This window comes from Pezoporus occidentalis, unplaced genomic scaffold (genome assembly GCF_034315485.1).
Source record: "Pezoporus occidentalis ecotype Australia unplaced genomic scaffold, CSIRO_AGI_Poc_V1 ctg208, whole genome shotgun sequence".
Lineage (NCBI taxonomy): Eukaryota > Metazoa > Chordata > Aves > Psittaciformes > Psittacidae > Pezoporus > Pezoporus occidentalis.
In genome coordinates, this window is record NW_026913943.1 from 218947 (window position 1) to 243086 (window position 24140).

Sequence of the window (24140 nt, forward strand, 5' to 3'; positions counted from 1 at the left end):
GATGCCAGACTCTGTTTATCACACTCTTACTTAAAAGCCCTTCCCTGAAGCACTTTTGGTGAACGCTTTATCTATGGATTCTACAGGTGGGACCTGACTTTGAATCTTCAACAGCACAACTCATAAAGGAACCTTAAAAAAACAGGTTAAGAAATATAGTGTAATATATCATTTAACCCATTACATTGCTATTTCTACCGTCCTTTTGATGTGAGCATGGATTTATTTTAGTTACTTTAGGCTAGAATAAAAAGGAGAAAATAAGCTGCTATTTGCCAACTGCATCTATTAGCTTGCTTCTAATTCCATAGCTCCAAAGCCATCCTGCAGCTCTGAGATTTTAAGTCCACACTCACAAGTAACAACTGGTGGTGTAAAAGCCCAGCCACTGCAACATGGGCATTGCTGGCTGTGACAGTCTGAGCCCTTGGCAGTGAAAGATAAGCCATCCACATCCTTTTATAGGTAGTAGTTTGGGGATAGTCATTTGCAGCCCTTTCGATGGCTGCCACCCAGTTGTGAACACTTTGACAATGCAGCTCTGTGCTTCAGCCCGCAGCATTAGTGATTACTAATTTAACACTTCCATGGTACCAGAGGCATAAGTATGTTCAGCACTGAAGTCACTGCAGGATTAACCAGGCAAAACACACCTTCAAAAATGATAAATATCTATAGCTGCAAGACCAGTAAGGCAAGCGATGCAAAAACCTAAGGTGGAAAAATTGCCTTTAAATATGGATGTGTCTATGATAGGAAGCGGCAGTACTCAGTGGTGAGCTGCTAACACTAGGGATTATGCTGTGTTTGATACTAAACTGCAATTTTAGACTTTTAAAGACATCTTTCACCACCCAGACAAGCACCTGGGCACATATCCCTTCTACTAGAAAGCACCCGCTGTCACAGAGGCTATGCTGGAATTGACACCAATTCCAAGTGCAAATCCCAGTGGGTCTGTATCAACACTGGAAGCACAAATAGGCTATTTTCAACCATGGGTGACCTCAATATCTACAAGCTTCACATGGCAACAGCCACAAAAGCTCAGCTCCTGCTTCAGCACCTGAAACAAAGCTGGCAGGTTAACAGCAGCAAGCAGCTCTTAGGCGTTTCAGTAGGAAGCACTGGGTGCTGAGCTGCTCATGTTCTGACTCGATGACAGATTTATTTATGCCTGATAGTAGATTTGCACCTACATGAAGTGTGTCAAAGGTGTTTGAACAGCGAGAATCGTCAGATACACGAGAACTACAGAAAAAGAGCCCACTGATTTAAGTGGTGAAGCATCCAACCACCGAGTTTTCATGTTTAAAACAGTGAATTAAAACCCAGGTAGGATTCCAGCATGTTATTTCCAAATAAAATCCTGACTTTTAAGAGCTCTAAAGGATAATTCTGTTTATGTTCCATGGAGAATTCTTTTCTTTGGAAACAAAGATCTACAGCATCACCTTCACTTGAACTGATTACCAGTTTGTTGAATACCTTCATGCCAATTGGATAGAAACAAAGATTTAAATGTCTTTCAGCATAAACAACATCCTATCTAGAATCCTCCAGAACACTGAGCTCTTCCAAATATCCTCTGGTTTAGGTCTAGTAAGTCAGACCCAAGAGGAAACATTAAGAGACATTCTGTACCAGAAACTTAACACCATCAATAGTGGGGTTTTCAGCACATCCACCTCACAAGGACTCATTAATACGCTCATCCTTTTGGGAAGAACACAGGTCTTCGTTCATCCTTTAATAGACAGCAGCCAGCTACACCGGGCATAGGCAAATCATCATGTAGAGAGTGAAACTCCAGCCCTCTCCCCCCACCATACATACACATCTGCACTTTGAGCCAACTTTAAATACAGAGTAAAGAACGAGGAATTATCTTGGATGTGAACCAACACTAGTTTGTATTCTTCCCTGAATAACACTTTTCTTTTGCAGAAGGGAAATAAAGGACTGCTACAGAAACACAGCAACATTCAAACCCTTTAAAACAAAAGGTAGATTATTTAATGCATTAATGATGTTAATCTGAAGATAAATAAATCCACAACAGACTTTTACGTTTCTTTTTGAGATTTCCTTTTTCTTTGCAGAGAATATTTCTGATATTATACAGTACTGAGAGGGTGTTCTTTTATGTTCTTAATGTCCAGGTGAAAAGCAAAGCTCAGTTCTCTCTGCTCTCTTCGTGGAACTCCTCAATGCCCTGTTCCAGGCGTGATTCTTTCATAAGCTTTTACTTGAAAGCGGAGTGGTGAGCAACATTAATTTCAAGAATAACTGGATGGTTTGGTCCCTGAGTCATCCTCTTGAGAGCCCATACTCTGCAAGGGAGAGAGTGAGCTCGTTTCACAAACAGGTCTGAGGTTTACCTTTGAGACAGACAGGTCTTTGAAGTTAGCAGGTAGGAAAATAAAGTGCGTATCAGATAACATGCACTTCCTTAAACACATGTTTAAAGCATGATGTCTATGCGTGTATTAATATGTTATTATTAACACTATATACACTGACATTCAGTGCAACACATACTACACTGAATCTCTTGCAAGACATTAAATCACTTACCTTCTGCACAAACTGAGGGTTCACAGTGATCTCTTGATCCATGGCTTTCAGTCGTTCATCAAGCTCTATACATTTCAGCATCTTAAAAATACATATCAAGTTAATTACTTGGTCCAGCTTGCTCAAGATACTTCACGGCTGTGTTGTGTAGAACCAATAACCTTTGCCATCACCAAAGTTCCATGTCAAAATGTTCTTATCCCTCATCTCTCATAACTGTCACATTATTTCTTATTCTCTTATTTTGATTCACGTCTTCCTAACAATCCTTTCCAAGGCCACTGACAGACAGCCCCATGAGGGTCAACCACCTCAGCTTACAGGCAGGTTACTGACAGCCAGTGGAAGTGATCCTTGAAGGCTAAAACTCTAAACCCAATCTTTCCAATCCATTCAGTTCAAGTAACTCCACATCAACATCAAGCAGTCGATCTGCTGAAACATCTCAAGCTGTACAGAGGATACAATAGGGAACGTGTTGACAGTAACTGACTATCAATCTAAACCCCCTTTAAATACCACTACTGTGAAATAGGCTAATAATGATTCATAGCCCTCAATCTCTTCATGTAAGTCACCTACACTGGCTTCTCCCAGCAGCTCTGATTACAGGCTAAAGTACTCTGGTAGCAATTCCAAAAGCAGTTAAGATCTTAAAGACTTACCTCCTGGTCAATGTTATGGAGCATAGCTGGATTGTTATATTTTTCAGGATTATCATGGAAACAGACCATACCATCTTTCTGGTTAATACTTGCAAAGATTTCACCATCTTCTATCTGAAATGAGAAAAGGTTTAACATAAGGCATCACCAAGAAGAGAGTTTTGAGTAACTACAGCACACATGCTCCTTGTAGAATCATCTTGTTTGCTTCTTATTTCCTAACAGCTTCCCAAAGACAAATGCTGCGTGGTGGAGAATCCTGCTATGACTTTTTGAGAACAGTCTAAACACCACAGCACACTGACAGTATTTCCTTCACCCTGAAAGGGAACCATTCTTCAGGCACTCAGAACACCCACCACCAACCCAGACACTTAAATACACTGGAACAAGTTTTAAGTGAGGATAGTTCAGCCAAGTCTCGAGTCTCACCATGTGGAGGACGTATTTTTCTGCTTCTTGGGGCCCCGACAACTGCACTCGACTTGCCATGTCTTGTAATGACAACGTTAAAAATGTCTGAAATGTAGAAAGTATCAAACCATTAAAGCTAGATGTGAAGAACTTTTCTAATCCAATTTGTGAAGCCCAATGGGAAAAAACAAGTGGGACACAGTTATTACTTATAAAAGCCCCATGAGAGAGAAGTCAGCTCTTCCTCTGAAGACATGAATCTCTTACACTGTTCACATACACAGACCAAACTAACAGTCGTTACTCCATTTCTGCTATTCCTTTTTACCCCAAGCACAGTCCTGACCATGCCCAACCTCTTCCCTCACCTTTTTACTTGAATAAGGTGGCTGTCCATCCCTTGAATCTCCTTCAAGAGATGCATGTATTGTATTCCTTCTGAGGTTAGTTATATTGCAGCAAACATCATTTGCGCGTGCCATAAAAGAGCCTTCCCCGATCATCTTTAAGGATTAATCTGACCTCTCAGATGAAGGAGCACGTCGCTCCACCGCTTCTGGTTTTCCCCTTACTTCAGATACTTCCAAAATCTGTCCTATTCACTCCCTCTTCTCTAATCAAGCATCCTGTAAAGTTCAGTTCTCTCTTCTGAACAGAGATGAAGGTCACTGGGTCGCTGCGCTCACAACTTCTCTGAATTATGTATGAAAATCTCATGGGCAAACCCCCTTGATAGACAGACACATTTATCCACCTTTTAAATAAAGCATAAGTAGCCACCTGAGGTGGTTTTCTATATAGAGTATTTTAGCCTCATTTGTTTCAGACACAAATCTCAGCTTTACTCATTTCTCCATGACATTACTGCAATATCATTTTGCTCTGAATTGAATACATTCCAGAGATACTCTGCGAGAAAAACTAATCACAATTCCTCAGCAAAACCACCCCCTTTGTCTTACCTTGGTTAGCCTCTGAATATTCTTTTTGTAGAGAGATGACAAGCACTGCTTAACCAGCCCCATATTGTTATCCCTTGTGAATGTTTCACTGTGTTTGTTCACCAGGTTTCGAAGCTCCGAGGGTTTATTGGTTGAATAAACTTGTGCTAGTTCATGGTAAGCATTGCTAAGGGGCTGCAATTAGAAAAATGAGAATCCTTTATAAAGAACATGCTGTTCAACCAGCCTCTATTCACTACTTCGACATTAGAAGCCACGCAGGCATCAAAGCAGATCTTAAGTAGTTCACCCATTTCTCATACCAAATAGATGATGCCAGTACACGGCATTAGAGCAGCGGCAGATCCTCATATGCTAAATCTGTATTACTACAATATAAGATTTAATAAACTTCATTCAAGGATCTCTGTACGACAGTTCTAATTCTGGAAGTGCAAGGAAAAGGCCATTAGCTGAACAGTGTATGAAGTGAGCTGAATTCAAGGTGCATAGTCACTGCCCATTGATTATAAGACACTGTCACCTTGACCACAATGCATCACAGCAGGGCCAAGAGAATCAGAGGGTGAAGACTCGTTCACTTTAAAGCAGCAACTGTCTGAGTTTGCTTATTAATACCTGGAGTTGCAAGATTTTGGGAGCTCTACAATTTTGGTCACATATCAATAAACTCAGTGTTAAATAAGAACTAGAAGTGTGTTATTTATTGAGGATCAGAACTCTCTCACTAATGTTTTTCTCTTCCACCTTACACCTCCTAATCTCAATGCTTACAGACTGCAAACTTGCAGCTTTTTCAGCAGCTTTTATTCTTTATAAAGCTGGGGTTTTGGAATAATCCATTTAGCATTTCATACTTCAACTAGATGAAGTTACGGGCTGAATGTTCTTACAAGGACACTGGACACTGAAAGCCAAATGAAAGTCGAGTCTTGTTTGAGTTCTAACATAAAACAGTATCAAGGGATGTGCAGTATCAGTGAAGAGAATACTGGTAAGTACCATTCAACCCAAAAATTCCTCCAAATTTATGTTTAAAAACCTGTATCCCAATATGAACAACAAAGTTTGTTTGTACAAGACCCTCTTTAGCTATTGTACACTAGAAAGGCAGCAGGAGATTGCCCTCTGGCACATTATTCCATGATCTGCAATGTTAAAAAGTACCATCAAATGAGGGTAGGAAACGTAAACTCAGCTTTATTGCTCTGTTATTTAACTGTATTCACAAAGACTTACCTTAATGAATCTACCAACTATCTGGGAAGTGTATTTTGGTAGCTGCTGAACTTTGCCAAGTAGTATCAAAGAAACTAGAATATACTTTTTATACGATTCCAACATAATATGACTGACTGCCATGGCTGGAGTAGTTATTGCCTAAGCAAGAAAGAAAGAAATGGAATAGGAATTTAATATATTTACTGATAGGTGCTGGTAGCTATTGCATTAAGAAAAAAAAATCTCAGTTTCAAGGTACATGTGGAAGGGATACAGTGACATGAAATTCACCTTTGAGCATTAAAGCTTTAAACTAGCTTCTGTCAAAACTAATCATCCACAATATATGAAATTCTATGCAAGCTGCTCAAAACACATCGTGTTACAGTGGTGCCTACCTTCAAATAACCCTGTTAAGAGAAATCTAAATGTCTTTCCTTGGTCTATATCGAAAGTTGTACTAGAAATCACCTGCAGCTACTTGTTACCAGGAGTGATTATACACTTTAGAACCTGGATTCACACAGATCCCTAAAGAGGTTGTATAAAGCTATTACACCATCAGATCTCACATTTAATTATGCAGAAAGAGGCCAGCAGAATCAGGAAAAGGGATTTCAGTTTACTATGATGCTGCTAAGCTACTCAAGGGCTGACACTTGCATACAGAAACTGCTATGTATTTGACAGCATTTTTCTCTCATACATACACTAAGTTTTCCCAATTTGGAGATTTTTTACTTCTTTCACAGAGAAAATGAAATCAATATTGTGATAACCTTGACGTGTCACTCCCCTCATAAAATTAGCAAAGGTCTTAGGCAAACCCACTGCATTAGTTTTGCTTTAAGAACACACAATCGTGCATGTCAGCCTGGGAGCCGTTGCTATGCCAGCAGCAATAAACAAGCATCTGAAAAATATTTATAGTGAGATAAATTTAACATCAACCTTTGAGATGCATAGTTTTGTGGTGCAATAGTTACTTGGCTGGAAGAGACCTTCTTAAAGGAAAACACCTCTAAGGACAGCTTGCTTGGTACTTCACTACATGCTGAGTACCACCATTCAGGCTGTACCTGTCATAAAGGAGCTAGTAGTGAACGTGAACCCAACTCAGGTTGTATGCATTGCTATGATGAACACACACACACACACACACACACAACCAAACCCCATGTGAATGATGAGCAGCAATACAGATCTGTTAGTGGAATCATATCTTTAAGGTTAAGACTGAAAATCATTGGTGGCTGCTTGTGCCTTATGTTAGGTACACAGCTTTTCCTGCTCTCCTTGGTGGCAATTCAAAGATGATATGTTAGCTCAGCACTACTATACATGCTACTGTAGTAGTGCTACAGTACGCTACTACTGCCTTTCAAGTGATCACACTTGAGACTTACCATTTGATTTCAAGTTACCTGTTCATAAAAGTAGAGTGCTCTTTCAAAGTTCTTTAGCCCAGTGTATATCATCCCACCATAGTAGTAGTAACATAAAAAGTGCTTCGCATCATATGCCCCATTCTCTTTACAAATATCCATCATGTCCACATCTAGATACGGGAGGGCAGGTTTAAAGCATTTTGCTAACAAACAGAGCTACAAGAAAATAAATCAGGTTGCCATAAATTAGCCATTTCCATTCAAATTTCCAGGAGGAAGAAGCTGAAACTGAATTCATCTGGTGCTAGCCAATAAATCTCACTCCTCCAAGAGTGACAAAACAGGGTATGTGGTAGGGCTGTAACACAGATTATTCTTTAACACAGATTGTGAGCTGTTATAAATTATCTGAATGCTAAAGAAATTAGACTGAGACAAAGCTGTCTGAAATTCCAGGCCTTACAGACTGCCTGCACTAAATATTGCACTAAACATTCCTGTCCAACCCAGGAGCCAAGAAATGAGACAGAAGAGCAAATTCAGGCCAAAGACACTGAAACAAACTGGCTTTTTGTCAAATCTGAGCAAACAGTATCTGGGTATTACACTTACGCTGCCTGTGTGTGACTTTCAGCCCAGAGAGAAGAGATGGCAAAGGACTTCTGAGAGTCATCAACAAAACCAAAAGATCTGGGGACATGCACTGCACATTTAAAATGCACAGAAGGGCATTTTATTTCAGTGTATCATTATTTATGACTGGAGACCAGTTAAAAGGCAATTTAATACTACAATACATGAACATGCATCTCCTCAAAGGGTTCTACCTATAAAATATGCTTTACTCTCACCAAAAGCCCTTACAGCTCCCCTTACCTGGCAGAGATCTGCGTGTATTGAGGTCAGCTGGTTTGTGTTCATCTGCATCTTGTCTATGGCTTGTCTGAGAATGCTAATTCCTCGCAGGGGCTGTCAGAAATTACATCTCTTTCAGACAATTTCTCATAGATGGCAGCACATTGGATCTTATGTTGACACTTACAAATGAAAAATAACACTAATTGACAGGTTCCATTCAGTAATAGTTAACTTGAGGTTCCCTTTGTGTAGGATACTGCAGTCTCTCAGACAATAAAATTAACCTGGGCTATACAACTTCTCCTGCTAAGCTAAATGAAGCCATCAATTCTGCTCCATAAAGCCAACCTCATCAGGAATATAGGAGTTTGTATTGATACAAAAGCCTTTCTTGACTCCATGACATGACTCCCAGCAAGTCATAAAGGCAAGGCTCTTGATTTGCTCCACTTAGACCAGACTTGATCTCTGCTTCTACTTCAGGCTAGATTTCACTGAAGTAGCCTGAAAAAGATCAGTATCTTAGCAACAGAAACATTGGTCAACTACTTCTTAATCAAGTTTCCTTTATATTTTGAGGCATTTCATTAAGAACATTATATAACACTGGTGAGAATAACACTGAAACCAGTATCACTGACTCACCAGTGCTAATAATTGTTGCAGCTCTCTCCTACTCAAGCACACGTTGCCTGAAGAACATTCTGGGTACCACAGATTCCGTACTTTGTGTGACAGAGCACGCTTTTAGGTGACTCTCCCCCTAATAATGCAGCTTCCCTATGTTTTCCTTAAATAAAGCTGGAAAATCATGGTTCAGGTTCATTTCTTCTGAGTAAACTTAACAAATAAGGAGCTGCACAAAAATACATAACGTGAAGTTCGTGGCAAATCTTTATGAAGCAAGTAAGAGACTGTAATCATAAAACAGTTAGGGATGGAAATGACCTCAAGATCATCTTGTTCCAACCCCCTGTCAAGGGCAGGGAGACCTCACACTAGACCATGTTGCCCAAGGCATGTCCCTTTTAAGAGCTTGGATATGTAGGTAGCTTATATGTACTAGATAACAGTTGCTCACCTGTTTTCTCTCCACAAGGGCATTTGTTAACTGGTGGCACAGGCCAGCAACTAAATACAGTAAAAAAAAAAACACAAAGAAAAACACAACACAGTGAAAAATCAGAATAAAACTATCAAAACCCCATATAAAGTCTGAAAATAAGCTTAACTTACAAGTGTCTGTTGCATATCTGATGTGTTCTCCGTTACAAGTGCTGATAAAAAGCTGCACCTGCGAGAATAACGTTTCGAAGTCAGGGATGCTGGGCATAGAAAACTTCACAAACCTAAACCAAGCAAACAAACAAAAGGGTTAGCACTTCACATTTGGAGCTTCATTACTGAGTCTCTGTAGATGCACGTAGATGCTTGCAAACAAATCCAAAGTGTTTATGACAGATGGCAGACGAGCTGCACAAGGTTTGAAAATACACTTTCCCTGCACACCCCCATTCTCAGTGTAGTGCAAACTGCAATTTAGAACAAACTATGGCAAACAAAGATCATTCTGTCTGCTACAATAGTTACAATCAGAACTGAAACACTGGCTAATGATGATGAGTTGTAATACTCAGCCACATAACCTCTCTGGCCACTTTTGCCTCTCCTACAGCTGTCTCCTGCTTCGATGTGCTCAAGGTCATCTCAGCTATTACATTATTAGATGTGTATCTCTTGTTAGGAGCATTTTCTCTTCACTCTCTGGTGGTTCCTTAGCACCTTATAGGCTTGCACACTGCTGCTTCTGGAGGATGAGCCATGATTATGCCCACCTCAGGGCAATGAATCCCTGTGCATCCAAGAAATGCCACAAAAACCTATGGGAAAACTCCTCTGTTCCATGCTATCAGTACACTCTGTTGATACCATCTCTTCAAATAATACACTTTACATATTATTGCCCCATCCCTGGCAGTGTTCAAGGCCAGGTCGGACAGGGCTTGGAGCAAGCTGCTCTATTGGAAGGTGTCCCTGCCCGTGGCAGGGGTTGGAACTGGATGAGCTTTAAGGTCCCTTCCAACCCAAACCAATCTATGATTCTATTTCCTCTACACACTTATCTCCTTCCTCTACCTGTTTAATGATTGTTTCCATGTACCCCATGATACAATTCTGCTAACGCAGTACTGATGCCCTGCTTGTTGTAAAGTCCATACTGCATTTTTATGAGATGCTAGATTGTAATACTAAACAGCATTTTCTCCATGTATTCCAGTAATTTTGTTTCAAAAGGGTGGCAGAATGAGTACCAGGATTCTGATCTTTCCTTTGAAAAGAGAACTGTTAAGTAATAGTGAAACCTGTAGATGCTCCACTTATAGTTAGGTACAGCTAGAAACAATAGCTGGAGCTTCAAGGCCAAATACCTTTATCTCAGCATCACCAACTCAAGTATTATCTTAAACTACAGACAACAGCAAGAGCTTCAGTGCTGTCCAGAGGCAAACAGCCAAGAACTGTCAGAAGAACCCATGGAAAGAAAAGTGTTATTTCACACTTACAGTCTTAAAAGTCAGTTTTATACCTTTTTGCTGCACACATATGGAAAAACACTTATAGATACAGCCATAAGGAAAACAACCCCTAATATTAACACTTGACAGTAATGGCATTTACAACCTCCAGAGGTTTCCTTTGGAAAACGTAAGTTTTGAGTTGGTGTTTTTATTCCTAAATGTGCATCACTAAGCACCATTCTAACAAACACAGACTGAAAACATGCAAAAGAAAAACAGCTGGGAGACAACTCAGTATTAAAACTCCAGGCAACATACTAAGCTATTTAACTGAAAGGAAGCACCACTTACAAGACAGCCAGAACACCTAATGAGTGCTCCTGCACATCCAGGGCACCAAGGACTGTATCCAGATGGGAAAGGTTTTTTGCCAACAGCTCTCCACTCTTATTGATCAGCTCACAAAGCTGGGTCATTTGCCCTGAAACACAAAACATGTTGTCAGACTCTAATTAGAGAACACTCACACATTCCCATACTTCATGACACTCTTCCTGCCCTGTATAACCTGAGGAAAAAGCAGCATCACCCAGAGAATTTACTTTTCTTTCATTCAGTGGGCATCAGCTTTCAACAGCGAGGTACCCACCATATGTGGCAGTGAAGCTTCTGGCCTTTGGGATTGCAAAGGAAGCCCTTAGAACATAAACCCAGCAGGAAAAGCAGCATCAACTCACCTCAGAGATGGGCTGCACGGTCTGGTATCACCACCAAGCTCCACCTAAGCCAAGTCTACCAAACTCTAACCAGTGTACTGCCATGCAACATTTTGCCTGGTGGATAAATTTATCTTCACTTGTACTTTTGGGGCGTTGTAAAGGGAAAAAAACAGAACAAAACAAGACCAAAACCAGTCTCCTCCACTCTCTAGAAAATCCCAATACCACAGCTTGTTCCTTGCTGCTTCTCCAGTGCCCTATTTACCACTTTCCAGCTCTGCTCATAAACATGTTTCTTTGAAGCTGACATTAACATTACAACTAAGCACCTACAAGAAAAGGCTTTAAAGATCTGTTCTTAAATCTGGTTTGTGTAATTAAAACTGCAGTGGCGTTCTATTTGTTGTGAGCCATGAACACAGCATGAAAGGCAACTACTCTGAATTAGGAAGGTACAGTAAGCCCAGAAACCTTACAAAGAAAGCAGATCGATTGTCACAAACTGCTTTCAAACTCTTTCCCCACCATTACCTGAATTAAACTAACCTTTGCTGAAGCAGAGGATTGTTTGAACGTTCAATCCTTGTAGATTAGAGAGAAAAAGCAGAGTTTCCTCTCACCCCTACAAAAATCTTCATAAAAAGAGGAATAGTGCCTCCATTCATAGAGATGCATTATCCTCAACTCTCTTGGCCTTTTCCTTTGAAAAAGGGAAACCCTAGCAATGAAATGTTGGATTTGAAGCAATAGAGGGATCAGAAGTTCCAAACAGGGGACAAGAGCCCTCACACCCCAAACCGCTCTCTCCATATGGAATTCAAATTCCTGCCATAAGCATGGAAAGAGATAGGGCTTGTAAAATGCTCTGTAGCTTGGTAACAGGTTGAAAACCTTAGTTCTGGTGAGCTCCCTAGTAAGAAATCCTTCCATATGACAGCTATCACCTGGCACTCCCCTATAAACCAAAGCCAAAACCCCTCCTGAGCAACCCTCTACCCACCAGCATCACTGAACAACTTGCGGTGTACGCAGACGTTACCCACACCAGGCCCAACCAATCCATTTATGTCACTTCCCATGCACTTCCCAATGCTGAGAACCAGAACCGAACACCACTACCGCGAGCACACAGACTTCTCCCATCGGCTCTCCCAGTCTCCAGCAGCCTCCCTGGATTTGCTTCTTCAAGGGAATGACTATCTGGCTTATCCCTAATGGAAGAACTTCCACTTGGACAACCAGAACCCCTTTTGCATCCAGAAAGCTTATCCCTATCTGGCTTATCCCTAATGGAAGAACTTCCACTTAGACAACCAGAACCCCTTGTGCATCCAGAAAGCCTTGTAGTAAAAAGTTCTCCAGTTAAGCAAAGAATCACCTTTGTACCCACACTTTTTAGGTATAATTTCTCTCTTGCATGTGATACCCTCCAGTAAAAACACTCTATATGCAACAAATTAAAGCAATGTAAGAGCAAGTTGGAGCTCTATGCAGAGATAAAGCCTGGGGACACAGAGGAAAGCATCAACTCGTGATCAGTTCCACGGAGCAACCATCCCACGCGGAGCAACCCCTCAGCACACACTCTAGGAAGCATCAACACGGGAAGTTCAAGAACCAGGAACCGCTGTGTCCACGCACAGGGAAAGCAGGAGTTTGGCAAAGAACCGAAAGGATTCTAACTATGGTTATTAAAACATTTTTCTAAGCGCTCGGATTATGGTACCTCTGAGGTGGAGTCTCAGCCTTCCTCCCATGCGGTTCTGTTCATGCCCCGCTTTATCCCCATGGAATACCGCTCGTGCAGTGCACTTTAAAGCCCACCGCTCAGCACCGAGGTGACAGGCCGGGTTGCCGAACCCCCCGTTAAAGCCCCTGCGGTGCCCGAAGGCTCGGAATCACTGCCGGCTTCACCGCACTCCGCCGGGACCTCTCCCTCATGGCCACCGCTGCCAGCCGGACCCTGTCAAACCCCACCGGGACCCCCCGGAGGCCACAGCCCGGTGAAGGCCCCACAGGACAGGAGGCTGAGGGAGAGCCGTGAGGGAGCGGAACGAGGAGGACACGGGGGAAGGCCGCGGCCCGCCCCCCTCGGCTCCCGCGGCCTCCAAGCCCCGCTGTGCGCCCGCCCCGCGGTCACCTTGGGCCGAGAGCTGCCGGACGCTGTTGACGAACTGCTCCAGGGCCGACGCCATCTTGGCGGCTGGCGGCGCGGCCGCGCGCGGGGGTGGCGGGAGCGCGCACGGGGAAGGAGGCACCGCTTACGGGCCCCGCCGCCGCCGCCGCCGACCTACCCGCCAGCCAATCAGCGGCCGCGGCGCGGAGCCGCGCCACGCCCGCCGCCGCTGCGTCATTTCCGCCGCTTCGCCACCTCTCGCGGGAAAAGAGGTTGCCATGGCAACCACCGCCCTTCCGCCCCCCCCGTTCGAAGCCCGCGTTAAGAGCGAGGGAGGGAGGAGCGGGAAGCCGTGACTCAGCGGGGCTGCGTGATGACGTCACGGCGGCGTCACCCCCTCCGCGGCGCGGGGCTCGGGCACGTTGTCCCCTTGGCGGGGTGACCGGAGGCTGAGCGTGGCGACGGTTCGCCCCTATGGGACAATATGGGATAATATGGGATAATAATACCATCCCTATGATGAGAAATGGGGCTGCTCAGCCTGGAGGAGTGAATGGAGACCTCCTTCAGCCTGCCACTGTCTGAGTAGGGATGCTGGAGAGGGGCTCTGCATCAGGGACTGCGGGGACGGGACGAGAGGGGATGGGTTCGAACTGAAACAGGGAGATTGAGGTTGGATAAAAGGAAGTTCTTCCCTGTGAGGGTGCTGAGGCGCTGGCACAGGGTGCCCAGAGAAGCTGTGGCTGCCCCATCCCGGCAGTGTTCAAGGCCAGGTTGGACACAGGGGCTTGGAGCAAGCTGCTCTGGTGGGAGGGGTCCCTGCTTGGAAGTGGATGAGCTTTAAGGTCCCTTCCAACCCAAACCAGGTTGGGATTCTCTGTGTGTGCTCCATCGCTGCAGGAGCTGGTGGGCAGGGAAGTACCCTTCACCGTACCACAAGGAAGAAGGTCTCACTGTGGGATGTGTGCGTGTTCTCTCACTGCTTCCTCAGACACATCAAGCTGTGTTGAAATCCTGTTCCTCACCATACACAAATGCCTCTGGCACAAGGGAAAGCAGAACTCAGCCTTAAAACTTCACGTTTTCCTTCCCTGTCAACATTCACCACTGCGTACAGCCCGGCTGCCAGTTCTCCTTCACGCCATGACCTTTCCCAAACCACCTGATCTCTCATCTGCCCTTTCTGTGAAGCAAGGACGATGCCTTCTATTGGAACACACTCTGGAATTAAAAGATGGAATACTTTGGAGCTGCTAAAGCTGTATTATTGCCACCGGTCGAGATCTTCCCCAGCTCAGCGGCTGCCTAATCCCGTTAGTCACACTCAGAGGCTTCCCCCTCCTTTAGCAGCTCAAATCCCTGCAGTGTTTTGTGACTGCAGCCATCCATGGTCCTGTACCAGAATGCCCAGAGTGTGATGTGCCCCCAGCGCTCCTTTTGGGGCTAGTTTTGTCTTTTAAAGGTTCCTATTGTCACCCGTGGGGACGGATCTGTGTCACACCGAGCTAGAACCTGGGCAGAGCACGAATTGGTTGAAATCGGTGTGTTTTAGGTCAAATCAGCTGCAAAAATCCTTGCGTTATGTGCACCCCAGCACCCGCTCGCAGGGACGGGGCTCGGAGGGGTCATTGTGGGTACCCCCCAAGCTGGGACTCGGGTAAACTGAGGCGGGGGCTGCGGGGAAGGGGCGGGCGGATGGGATCGGCGCCGTCGCACCGCGTTTGTGCCGCTTGAAGGCGGTGCCGCCGCTCCGAGCTCGGTCGGGCACCGGGAAGAGGAACTGGGCTTTGCACTGCCGGGTCGGGGTGAACGCACCGCCGAGCACCGGGGTCCCGCTGCCGCTTTGCTGCGCTGCAAAAGGGAGGGATGGGGCGGGGAGGAGGCGAGCGCCGGTCTTTGCATCCCCCCCTTGCAGCCCCTCTGCTCCCTGTTGCATCCCCCTTGCACCCTCCCGCTCCTCCCTTCTGCTGCAAGGGGCCGTGCTTGAAATAAAGCCCCCCCCCCCACCTCCCCTTGCCCGCAGACCCCCCCTAATCCCCTGCTTAAGCCCCCTTTCCATCATGATCTTGCTGAGCAGCTTCTTGCACCTCCGGCCTCGGCGCTGCGGTCCCTTCGCAGGGCTGGGCAGGGGTCCCGGCCCCTTAGCGGGGTCCCGCAGGGCGCTGCGGGTGCTGGTGGACATGGATGGGGTGCTGGCTGACTTCGAAGGAGGCTTCCTCAAGAAGTTCAGAGCCAGGTATCCCGACAAGCCCTACATTGCCCTGGAGGACCGGAGGGGCTTCTGGGTGTCGGAGCAATACGGGCGCCTGGGACCTGAGCTGAGTGTGAGTCTATGCATCATCCCCGGCTCTGCGCGTGGCTCTTGGTTTGCTCTGTGCTGTGTGGTTGGAGCTCTGGCCCCTATGGGACCCCCCCACCACCACCCATTAACTCCTCCATGTCCGAGGTGCAGCGCTGTTGGTGCTGGATGGAGCTCCCATTGAAACGCAGGGCTGCATGCAGGAGGGCTTCCTGAGGCGCTTTGCTCCTGGAAATCCGGTGTTTTCCATGCACATCTGTTTCCCTGCATGCATGGATGGATGGAGATGGATGCAAGGAGAGAGGAGAGCTGGTTTAATTGCATAGCTGGGGTTTTCTAGCTCTGACATGGCCAAGCTGCATGGATTGATAATGTTCCTGGGTGGATTATTTAGTTCCTCAAGAGCCATGTGAGGAGTGGGACACAGAGAAGTTGAGAGCAAACCATGCAATTGATGCTTCATGTGAGGGCTTCCTTTATATTAAATCAATCCCAAGCTTCAGAATTATTGCGCTGCCTTTAATCATTAAAGCCTAAAAGCAGAAGCTCTTGTTATGCTGTCCTTTATCATTCAGCAAAGGGCTGAGTGCTGCACAAAGGTGGTTTCTGCCTCTACCAGTTTCCCATCTCAATGGGATGTCTCTGGTCTCACCTGCAGATTGCAGTTGTAGTTGAATGGTGTTGGGGCAAATAAAACTACTCATCATTAGAGGTGTGATGGCTGCAAGGAAAGGAGGAGGGTGAATAAGGTCCAAGGCTCTGCCACTGGCAAAGACCTGAACAGTTTGATGAGCTGAAGGAATAACGTGTCCTCTCTAGCTGATGAGAGGGGAATGGAGGACATCATTCATGCGGGAAAGCAGATGCTAAAAGTATGACAGGAGCGTGATAACCCTTTTGTTTCTGCTTGATCTTAACTACTTTGGATGTGTTAAATGAAGTGAGCTCTTTTTGTGTCTGCTGTGATCATGTAAAGCCATTAAAACCTTGCACTGAACAAGTAGCAAAACCTCCCCAGACTGACATCAGGGCAGCTCTGATTTCATCCATGATTTCAGACCAGGGATAAAGAGAGTAGGAGCTGCTCTGTGGCTGCAGGGCCACGGACCATTGCAGACATCAGACAGCACCATTGACCTCCTGTAGGAGACTGGAAAATAGAAGCTAAAGAGACCAATGAGCTGGAGGTCCCAGCTCTGAGAAGGAGAACAGCTCAGCAATACATTGAGCATACAGACCTGAAAGGATGGGGGAGCCTTGGATGGGTAGGAAAATGGCTCATGGGGAGACATAGGAAATTGAGGGTCTGCCCTGCCTGGCATGTGGTAGGATTCCCAACCTGGGGATTTTTCCATCTGCTGCTGCCTGTGGTGCCACAGGGAATTATTCGGGCGCTGGGAGCCAAGCAGGTCTCTCCTTAGCTCTTCCCCCATCAAACTTGATTGCAAAATGCTTTTTGACATGAGTGAGTGGAAGCCAAAGAGCTGCGGAAGTCCTTGCCGTAGGAAAACACTTCAGGGCAGTTTGAAGTGCTCTGCTGCATCGGGCCTCTCTTCCCAGACGTCTCTTGTGCAGCTGCAGTCAGTATGGTGAAGTAAAGCAGCATTGCTCACCGGCCTAAAGCAGAGCAGGGGGTGTTTGCCTGGCTCCCTTGCACCGAATCGGAGTGCATACGTACATATATATGTATGTCTCTCATACATATTTAACATGAATGAAGAAGCTTTTCTTCCCTCCTCTGAACCACTGAGGTTTGCTGCTGCTCAGGCAAAGGGGAAGAGAGCAAGAGTTGATGTGGGTAGCCTCTTCTTTTAAGTTTCTTCCCCAAGTAATGCATTAAAGGCATAACGTGGTGGTTACCCACTAGGTTCCCACTTAGCAGGCAGGAGGGAGCTGCCGACGTGTCCAACCAGCCTGTTTGTTCCTATGAGCATTAAGAGCGAGCATCACTGAGGCTGCTCCTACTCTGATGCTCTGCTGGCTCCTCCATCCCTTTGCAATACAAGAAGGCTGGGATAGGCTTAAACTTCCTTTTGTCCCTGTTTTCCTACCTCAAATACAGAAGCAGAGCTGCTTAAAATGAAGATCAGTCCTTCAGGGCACAGCTCCCTTCAAACCTTCTCCGAGCTGCATTTACAGCTACTTGGCTGCATTGCAACACCAGGACAGGGCTGCTTCTGCTCCCCACAGCCATACTGCAGCACAACCAGGCTCTCTCCTCCTTGAGGACCCAGTGTCTGTGCTTGAGGGAGTGCAGGGGATGGATGCTGTTCCGTAGAGCTGGATCCCATCACATGCAGCCCCTGGTCCCAAAGTTTTGCTCCCTGTAGTTTCTGCTCTGTGCCATGTGCAGCCTGGCTGCTGACCTGGTTGTGAAGTGTCTCAAACCCTTGCCTGGAGGTGCTCTATTTGCCTGACAGACCTTGCCCAGACATCCCTGAGGATGAGCATCTGCATTCCTCCTGACATGCAGTTCACCCTATAATATGTGTTCTCTTATGAGAGCAGCCCAGCTGCTATTTTAAGTGATCTGATTGAAACAAATAGGCCAGGCAGCATCTGTGGCTGAACAGCACCACATTACAGCAGGGCTACCAGGGCTACCATCAGCCGGATCCACATGGAAGCGCCCCTCTGGATGCACATCCAGGGTTCGATTTGGTTCTGGACAATCTCTTGTGTTCTGATAAGAAGGAACATGCTGCTCCCTCTGTGTTTGGGGCTGCAGAGGCAAAACCAAGCTGCTCCAGAGGATGTCCAGTCTAAATGGTGTGGAGTGGGTGCAGGCTGGCTGGTGGGGAACAGAGGCGCCCACAGAGGCAAGGCGGGTTAGCAGGAGGGGACCGGAGCCAGCGCTCCCACCTTTCCCACTGTCACCATCCTCTGTCCTAGCGAAGGGTGAGGAAGATGCATGTGCAAGAGTAAGCGAGAAGCCCTGTGCAGTAACTGCTCTCTTTTCCTACATAGGAGAAAGCCATCAGCATCTGGGAGTCCAAGAACTTCTTCATCGAGCTGGACCCACTCCCCGGGGCTGTGGAAGCTGTGAAGCAAATGGCAAACTTGGCCGAGTGAGTAGGAACCTGCCTGTGGTGTTTGGGATGGATGGGGGGGTGAAGCAGTGGCTACCAATAACACTCTGCCCCTGTTTTCCTCCTCCTGGCAGCACTGATGTGTTCATCTGCACGAGCCCCATCAAGAAGTATCGCTACTGCCCATATGAGAAGGTGAGCAGGTCCGAATCCCGACCCCTCTTCCATACAGTGCTGCCCAGTGAAAGCCAGCTGACCCCTGCATGCTTCCAGCTGTAAACCAACAGCAATATTTCCCTGCTCCACCCCATTTGTTCTTAAGCATCTTCAAAAAGCCCCACTCTTGGCCAACCTCCACCATTTGCATGCACGGAGGTGCTTGGTCTCCGTAGCTCATCACAGCATCAAAAGCTGCTTGGCTTTAAAAGAACTTGCGCTCCAGCAGCATCCGAATCCTTCCCACTCGTGATGAGAGAGATGTCCTCCCTGTGTGGGGCACAGGGCTTGCGCTATGCTCGATTGCTGCTCCACCCAGCAGCCCTGTCCATCAGCCTTCCTTGAGCTCCCTGTTCTCTCCCCTTCCAGTATGCCTGGGTGGAGAAGCACTTCGGCCCCGAGTTTCTGGAGCAGATCGTTTTGACACGAGACAAGACAGTGGTTTCTGCTGACCTGCTGATAGACGACAGACCTGATATAACAGGTAAGGGAGGTACAGGGTGCTAGGAGTGACCAGAGGCAGCCCCAAGGGGCGGAGAGCATCCGGGGGTGTGATGGGTGCTGGTCCCTCCCTGCTTGATCAGGCTCTGGTGTCCGCAGGCTCCTTGTGTCGGAGTAAGGTCACCCTTTGTGTCTCACAGAGGAGTTGTGAGGAGAGCCAACCTCTCTCCTTGCTTTGCAGGGGCCGAGCTGAACCCGAGCTGGGAGCACGTGCTCTTCACAGCCTGCCACAACAAGCACCTGCAGCTGAAGCCCCCCAGCCGCAGGCTGCAGTCCTGGACCGATGACTGGAAAGCCATTCTGGATAGCAAACGCCTGCCACCCGGCCAGGCCACCTAAACACCAGCATCCCGCAGCCACTCCTGCTAAAGGGTGAAACCATGGACACACAGACACCGTCCCTGCTGCGGAGAGGAAGAGGAGGGCGAGCTGAAGCACCATGGCCACCCGGACCCGCATAGCAGCCCCCAAGCCCAGCTGTGCTGCAGCAGCAGGATTGCACCTTGGACCCAATGGGAGCGTATCCCACTGGTTCTTGGGGTCCATGTGCTGCATCTGCACCCTCTGCGAGGCCATCCTGGTGTTTCTGATGGACAAGGTCACCCTCAGCGTGTCTGTGTGGCACAGACCGGCTCTCCATCCTCCTCTCTGCGTTACAGTCAGGGATCACACGGGTGGTTTGTTCTGTCCTCGGAGGGCTTCATACTTGGATTTTGGGATGCAGGTGGCTGGAAGGGCAGGGGGAGCAGGCAGATGCTGCCCAGGCTCCCTGCACCAGCTCAGTTGAAGCAACAGGACAGCTTTGTGCTTCCCTGCAGGAAGAGACCCTGCAGTGTGATATGGGGACAACACCACTCCTCCGTGGATCTGGCCATGGAAAGAGAATCCAGAGGCATCTTCCAGTTGATGGGAGGGATCCCTGCTTGCCCTCATCCCTGAGGAGTGCCACAGCTTTAGAGCTGATTTGGGATGAAGAGAAGGACTCTTCTCCCAGCTGCTCATTGCTCGTGGGCTGCTCATCCAGGGAATCTCTGGGACAACGAGCAGGCAGCAGCAGTGCCAGCACCAGCCCTTCCTGGGAGCTGGGCAGCTCATGGCTCACCCTAACAGGCATTGATCCAATGGTAGCTCCATGGATTTCAAGGCCAGGAAGGTCTGCACATGCCGGCTGCATGCTCACATCACCACCCCATCTTCCTCCTCCTGCCAGTGTTGACACCAGGAAAGCTCTGGGTGTGCATGCACCAAGCGCACTGCTTCCATGCAGAAAGTCCTGGGTGCTGCACCCCGGCATGGTCAGCAAGTGGGATGTTAATGCCACTGAGCATCCTAAAGCCTTCAGTGCAGGGCCACTGGGAAGATGCTGCTGGATGAAACAGGGCTGGTGGAGAAGCTACAGCATCACTGGGAAGTGGATAAAGCAGAGGCACCACAAGTGTCCAAAGGGCAGGTTGAGGGTTGCATTGGTGGAGGACTGTCATGGCCACAGCCATGGATGCTCTTACCAGTCTTTACCTACCATAAGGGTAGAAGTTGGGGGACACTGCTGCTAAAGGCTGGGGAGCCCATTAGAGATGCCTATGAGGCTGCAGCATGTACAGTGTGTGTGCCAGGCACACAGCCAGGGGAGCTGCAGCTGGGTACCACAAAGGGACCGTTTGGATGAAGGAGCAGCTCCAAGAAGGATGCTTTTTGCATAGCAGTGCCCACAGCTTCTTCCTCCCCTGCCTGGCTCTTTCCTGCCTCCCTGACTCTGCACCAATCCAGCTTCAAACTGCAGTGACTGAGCTCGCACCAGCGCCACCAGAAAGCAGCCGCCTGGTCCCAGAAGAGACATCCCAGTTACTGAGGAGAGCCAAGTGTTCCATCCCTGCCCATGGCACTGCTATAGGGCAGGGGACAGCCTGGCTTTCCCAAGTGGGAACCGGTGCCCCATGCAGTGCCCCGGGGACGCACTGGCTGCATCATGGCTCATGTACATCACTGCAGAGCCCAGGATCCCATGGCCACGTGGGATCCCACCGTGTGCTCCTGCTCTCCTTGGTCCAAGGACTTGCTGGCTGCAGGAGTGGAATGCCCCACTGGGACACAGCCCCATGGGCAGGGGTGGTAGCCAGGGCTTGGCTGGGCTTTGCCACCCCGTGCTGCTTGCTCATCCCTTCAGCTTGCCTCTCCTCTCTCCTATAGCCCCCATCAGCTCAAACCTATGTAAGCTTAAAGCTACATAGCCAACAAATACTTGCTTCAGCAGCAGCAGCCAGCCCATCGCATCCTGAGGGGCTACTGGAGTTGGGGCTGTTGAACCTGTGCCTTCCCTGGCTGCTGCAGGGCCAGGGATGCAGCCTGCATCATCCTGGGACTTTCTGCTGCCCCATATCTTGGGATGGGGCAGGAGGGTGAAGACAGCACAGTTGGCCCACGGTGGTGGGTTATGTACCATAAGGATGTTCTTTCTTTCCTGTTTAAACCACTGCGTGCTTTTCCCGGTGATGGGTCTGGTTCGGGGGGTGTTTGCAATGTGATGCCCCAAAGCAACCATCTTCCCCCATGGCTGGGGCAGACCCAAGGGATGTGGGTCTCTAGGGCCAGCCATTGTCTTCCCCTTGGTAGCACATGTGATGCTGGAGAGACCACACGCATTCACACTAAATACACTCGGAAGCAGGGCTGGGGTTTCTCATCCCTGATGCTCCGACTGGATGCACAGAAATCCCAAGCAGGAAGCTGGTCTGTTCACTGCTGCCAAATTCAGGACCAGGAGGTGGCTTCCCATTGCCCAACGGATCAGCCCTTTCACCATCCAAGCCCTTCTGTGGCCAGCCAAGATGCACAGAGCTTTTGGTTTTAAAGGCACATCTATAAAGCTGAGGAGGATGAGGAGCACTGCAATAAACACTGGGGGTCATCAGCATCCAGCTCCCTAGAAATGCAGTTTGGGGTTTGCAGTTTCTCTGCCTTCTGCATGGGGATGGGGGTCCAAAAAGCCTGGAACCAGCCCTGCTGTGCTGTTACGCCGTTAGACAGAGTCCCTGTTGGCAGAACCAAGCCCAAGGGGTGGGTTTAGGTAGCGCTCAGCTTCCTAAAGATGTTTTATAACAAATAAAGCTGTAAAGTGTGTCTTGTGTTGTGCCAGAAGCTATAAAAGGGGCTGGCTCTCCCCCCAGGGCTGCCAGGTGATGGCACTGGGACCAGGGCCATGTTTCCAGTGTAAGATGGAACGAGGTGGAGGGATCGCATCCCTCCGATGGAGCATCACAACCCACTGATGCACGCTAACCTGGGGGTCTGCAGCTGCACCCACTGCCTTCTTATTCTCCCTTGCAAAGCCTCAGGGTATCGCATACCTTCCAGGTGGCCAGCACAGTTTCCAAGGCAGGCGGAGATGGAGAGGAGTGGGAAGGAGGTGGTGGTGACCTGGCCCTGGCCCTCTACACAGAGGACCACTGCAGGCTGGTGGTGGTGGGATCCTTCGCATCCCAGGAGTGGGCTGGGGGTGTGAGCAACCAATCCTTCGGGAATTCACCCCAAGAGCCGCCCATTTCACCTCGGTCCAAGCCTGCAGGACCCGGCAGGGTGGGAGCAATGATGCTCGTGCCTGGATCCCTCAGAAGCTGTCGCCATGTGGGTATTCGTTAGCTCTTTATCATGTTGGTTGATGCCCAAATAGCTCCAAGCCAGTTTAAAGCCTGGATAAGGGGGAGAGTAAGAGCTGCAGGGTCCAGCCCTGATGCAGGGGTAGCGACTGGTGTGGGATGGAGCTGGGACAGGGACAGCAGGAGGTAGAGTCACCCCCACACACAGCTGGAGATGGAGCAGCAGCAGAGACGGCTCAGCCCATGGTGGTGACCGGATCCAGCTTTGCTTCCGCCATGCCCAGCTACAGGACAGGAGCAGGATGATGCCCTGGGATCACTGCTTGGGATCAGGGTCTGGAGCCCAGGGCTGCCCATGCATGGAGAGCAGGAGAACCGTGTGATGCTGGTGAAACATCCACTAGAGGGGACTGTGCGATCGCGTGTAGGAGCGCGCTGCCTCCAAAGGGACCGCAGAGCAGGATTTGGCTCCTCTACCTGTAAAAAGCCACCTTTCTCCAGCCCTCAGCGCTCCGCGTTATCCCAGTCCAGGTTCCCAATGCCCTCAGCATCCCTCCCGCTGGGCACTGAAACCGGGGGGGGGGGCAAATGGAGCTCTATGGGGTACCGGGAATGCAGTTTCAGAGCCCCCTCCCAGCAACTTGCTTTCCCCCACAGCAGGATGGGGCAGAGAATGAGATGGGCATAAGCATGAAAGCCTGTGGGTTAGAAGAGGAATGAGGGGTTTACAGGGTCCATATAGAAGATGCCCCAACAGCTCAGAGCATCCCCCAGTCTCCTCCATGCCTCCTGGTCCCTGCTTTACCCCCGCGTCCCCACAACTCTCCCAGGGCTGAAATTGTTCATTCCTATCCCTGCAAGCCCCAAATCCCACAAGGATCAGGGCTGTTCCTTGGCTTTTTGCTCCTGCTTAACCCTGAAGCCAGAGCCTGTTTGGGGGGGGACGACAGAGCCTTGTGTACCAATGGAAGGCAGAACCAGGGCAATTGTTGGTGTCTTCTTGCCCTCTCCTTCTCCCCCAGCACCACGATGTCATTTCCTCCTGGCAGGATTAATGCTGCTC

The 24140-nt window shown here is 48.2% G+C and overlaps 2 protein-coding genes across 5 annotated transcripts; one reads left to right on the plus strand and one right to left on the minus strand.

The window, feature by feature from the left end:
* Positions 1-1993: 1993 nt before the first annotated feature.
* COPS3 (COP9 signalosome subunit 3) lies at positions 1994-13619 on the minus strand. 4 transcript variants are annotated; one of them, XM_062618973.1, is made up of 12 exons: positions 13464-13619; positions 10956-11085; positions 9322-9434; positions 9167-9216; positions 8104-8196; positions 7264-7443; positions 5858-5998; positions 4619-4792; positions 3675-3761; positions 3243-3356; positions 2578-2658; positions 1994-2333 (listed from the first exon to the last, which is right to left on the minus strand). In XM_062618973.1, the coding sequence occupies exons 1-12, from the start codon at positions 13516-13518 to the stop codon at positions 2280-2282; spliced, it is 1272 nt and encodes a 423-aa protein (XP_062474957.1). In that variant the 5' UTR covers positions 13519-13619; the 3' UTR covers positions 1994-2279. The 4 variants fall into 4 exon arrangements, with proteins under 4 accessions (XP_062474957.1, XP_062474958.1, XP_062474959.1 ...); XM_062618974.1 differs by lacking the exon at positions 13464-13619 and adding an exon at positions 11254-11403; XM_062618975.1 differs by lacking the exon at positions 10956-11085 and having other exon boundaries at positions 13464-13582.
* A 1504-nt stretch (positions 13620-15123) lies between these two features.
* On the plus strand, positions 15124-22601 carry NT5M (5',3'-nucleotidase, mitochondrial). Its single transcript, XM_062618977.1, has 5 exons — positions 15124-15763; positions 18706-18806; positions 18902-18962; positions 19353-19467; positions 19666-22601. The coding sequence occupies exons 1-5, from the start codon at positions 15500-15502 to the stop codon at positions 19821-19823; spliced, it is 699 nt and encodes a 232-aa protein (XP_062474961.1). The 5' UTR covers positions 15124-15499; the 3' UTR covers positions 19824-22601.
* The last annotated feature ends 1539 nt before the right edge of the window (positions 22602-24140 follow it).

Bases quoted from the DNA above. Each gene is read 5' to 3' on its own strand.
- COPS3 (XM_062618973.1), bottom strand. From the start codon at position 13,518: ATGGCGTCGGCCCTGGAGCAGTTCGTCAACAGCGTCCGGCAGCTCTCG. The intron at 3,357-3,674 runs GTGAGACTCGAG...TTCTCATTTCAG, and splicing joins AAAAATACGTCCTCCACATG to ATAGAAGATGGTGAAATCTT. The intron at 2,334-2,577 runs GTAAGTGATTTA...TCTCCCTTGCAG, and splicing joins ACCCTCAGTTTGTGCAGAAG to AGTATGGGCTCTCAAGAGGA.
- NT5M (XM_062618977.1), top strand. From the start codon at position 15,500: ATGATCTTGCTGAGCAGCTTCTTGCACCTCCGGCCTCGGCGCTGCGGT. The intron at 15,764-18,705 runs GTGAGTCTATGC...TTTCCTACATAG, and splicing joins GCCTGGGACCTGAGCTGAGT to GAGAAAGCCATCAGCATCTG. The intron at 19,468-19,665 runs GTAAGGGAGGTA...CTTGCTTTGCAG, and splicing joins CGACAGACCTGATATAACAG to GGGCCGAGCTGAACCCGAGC.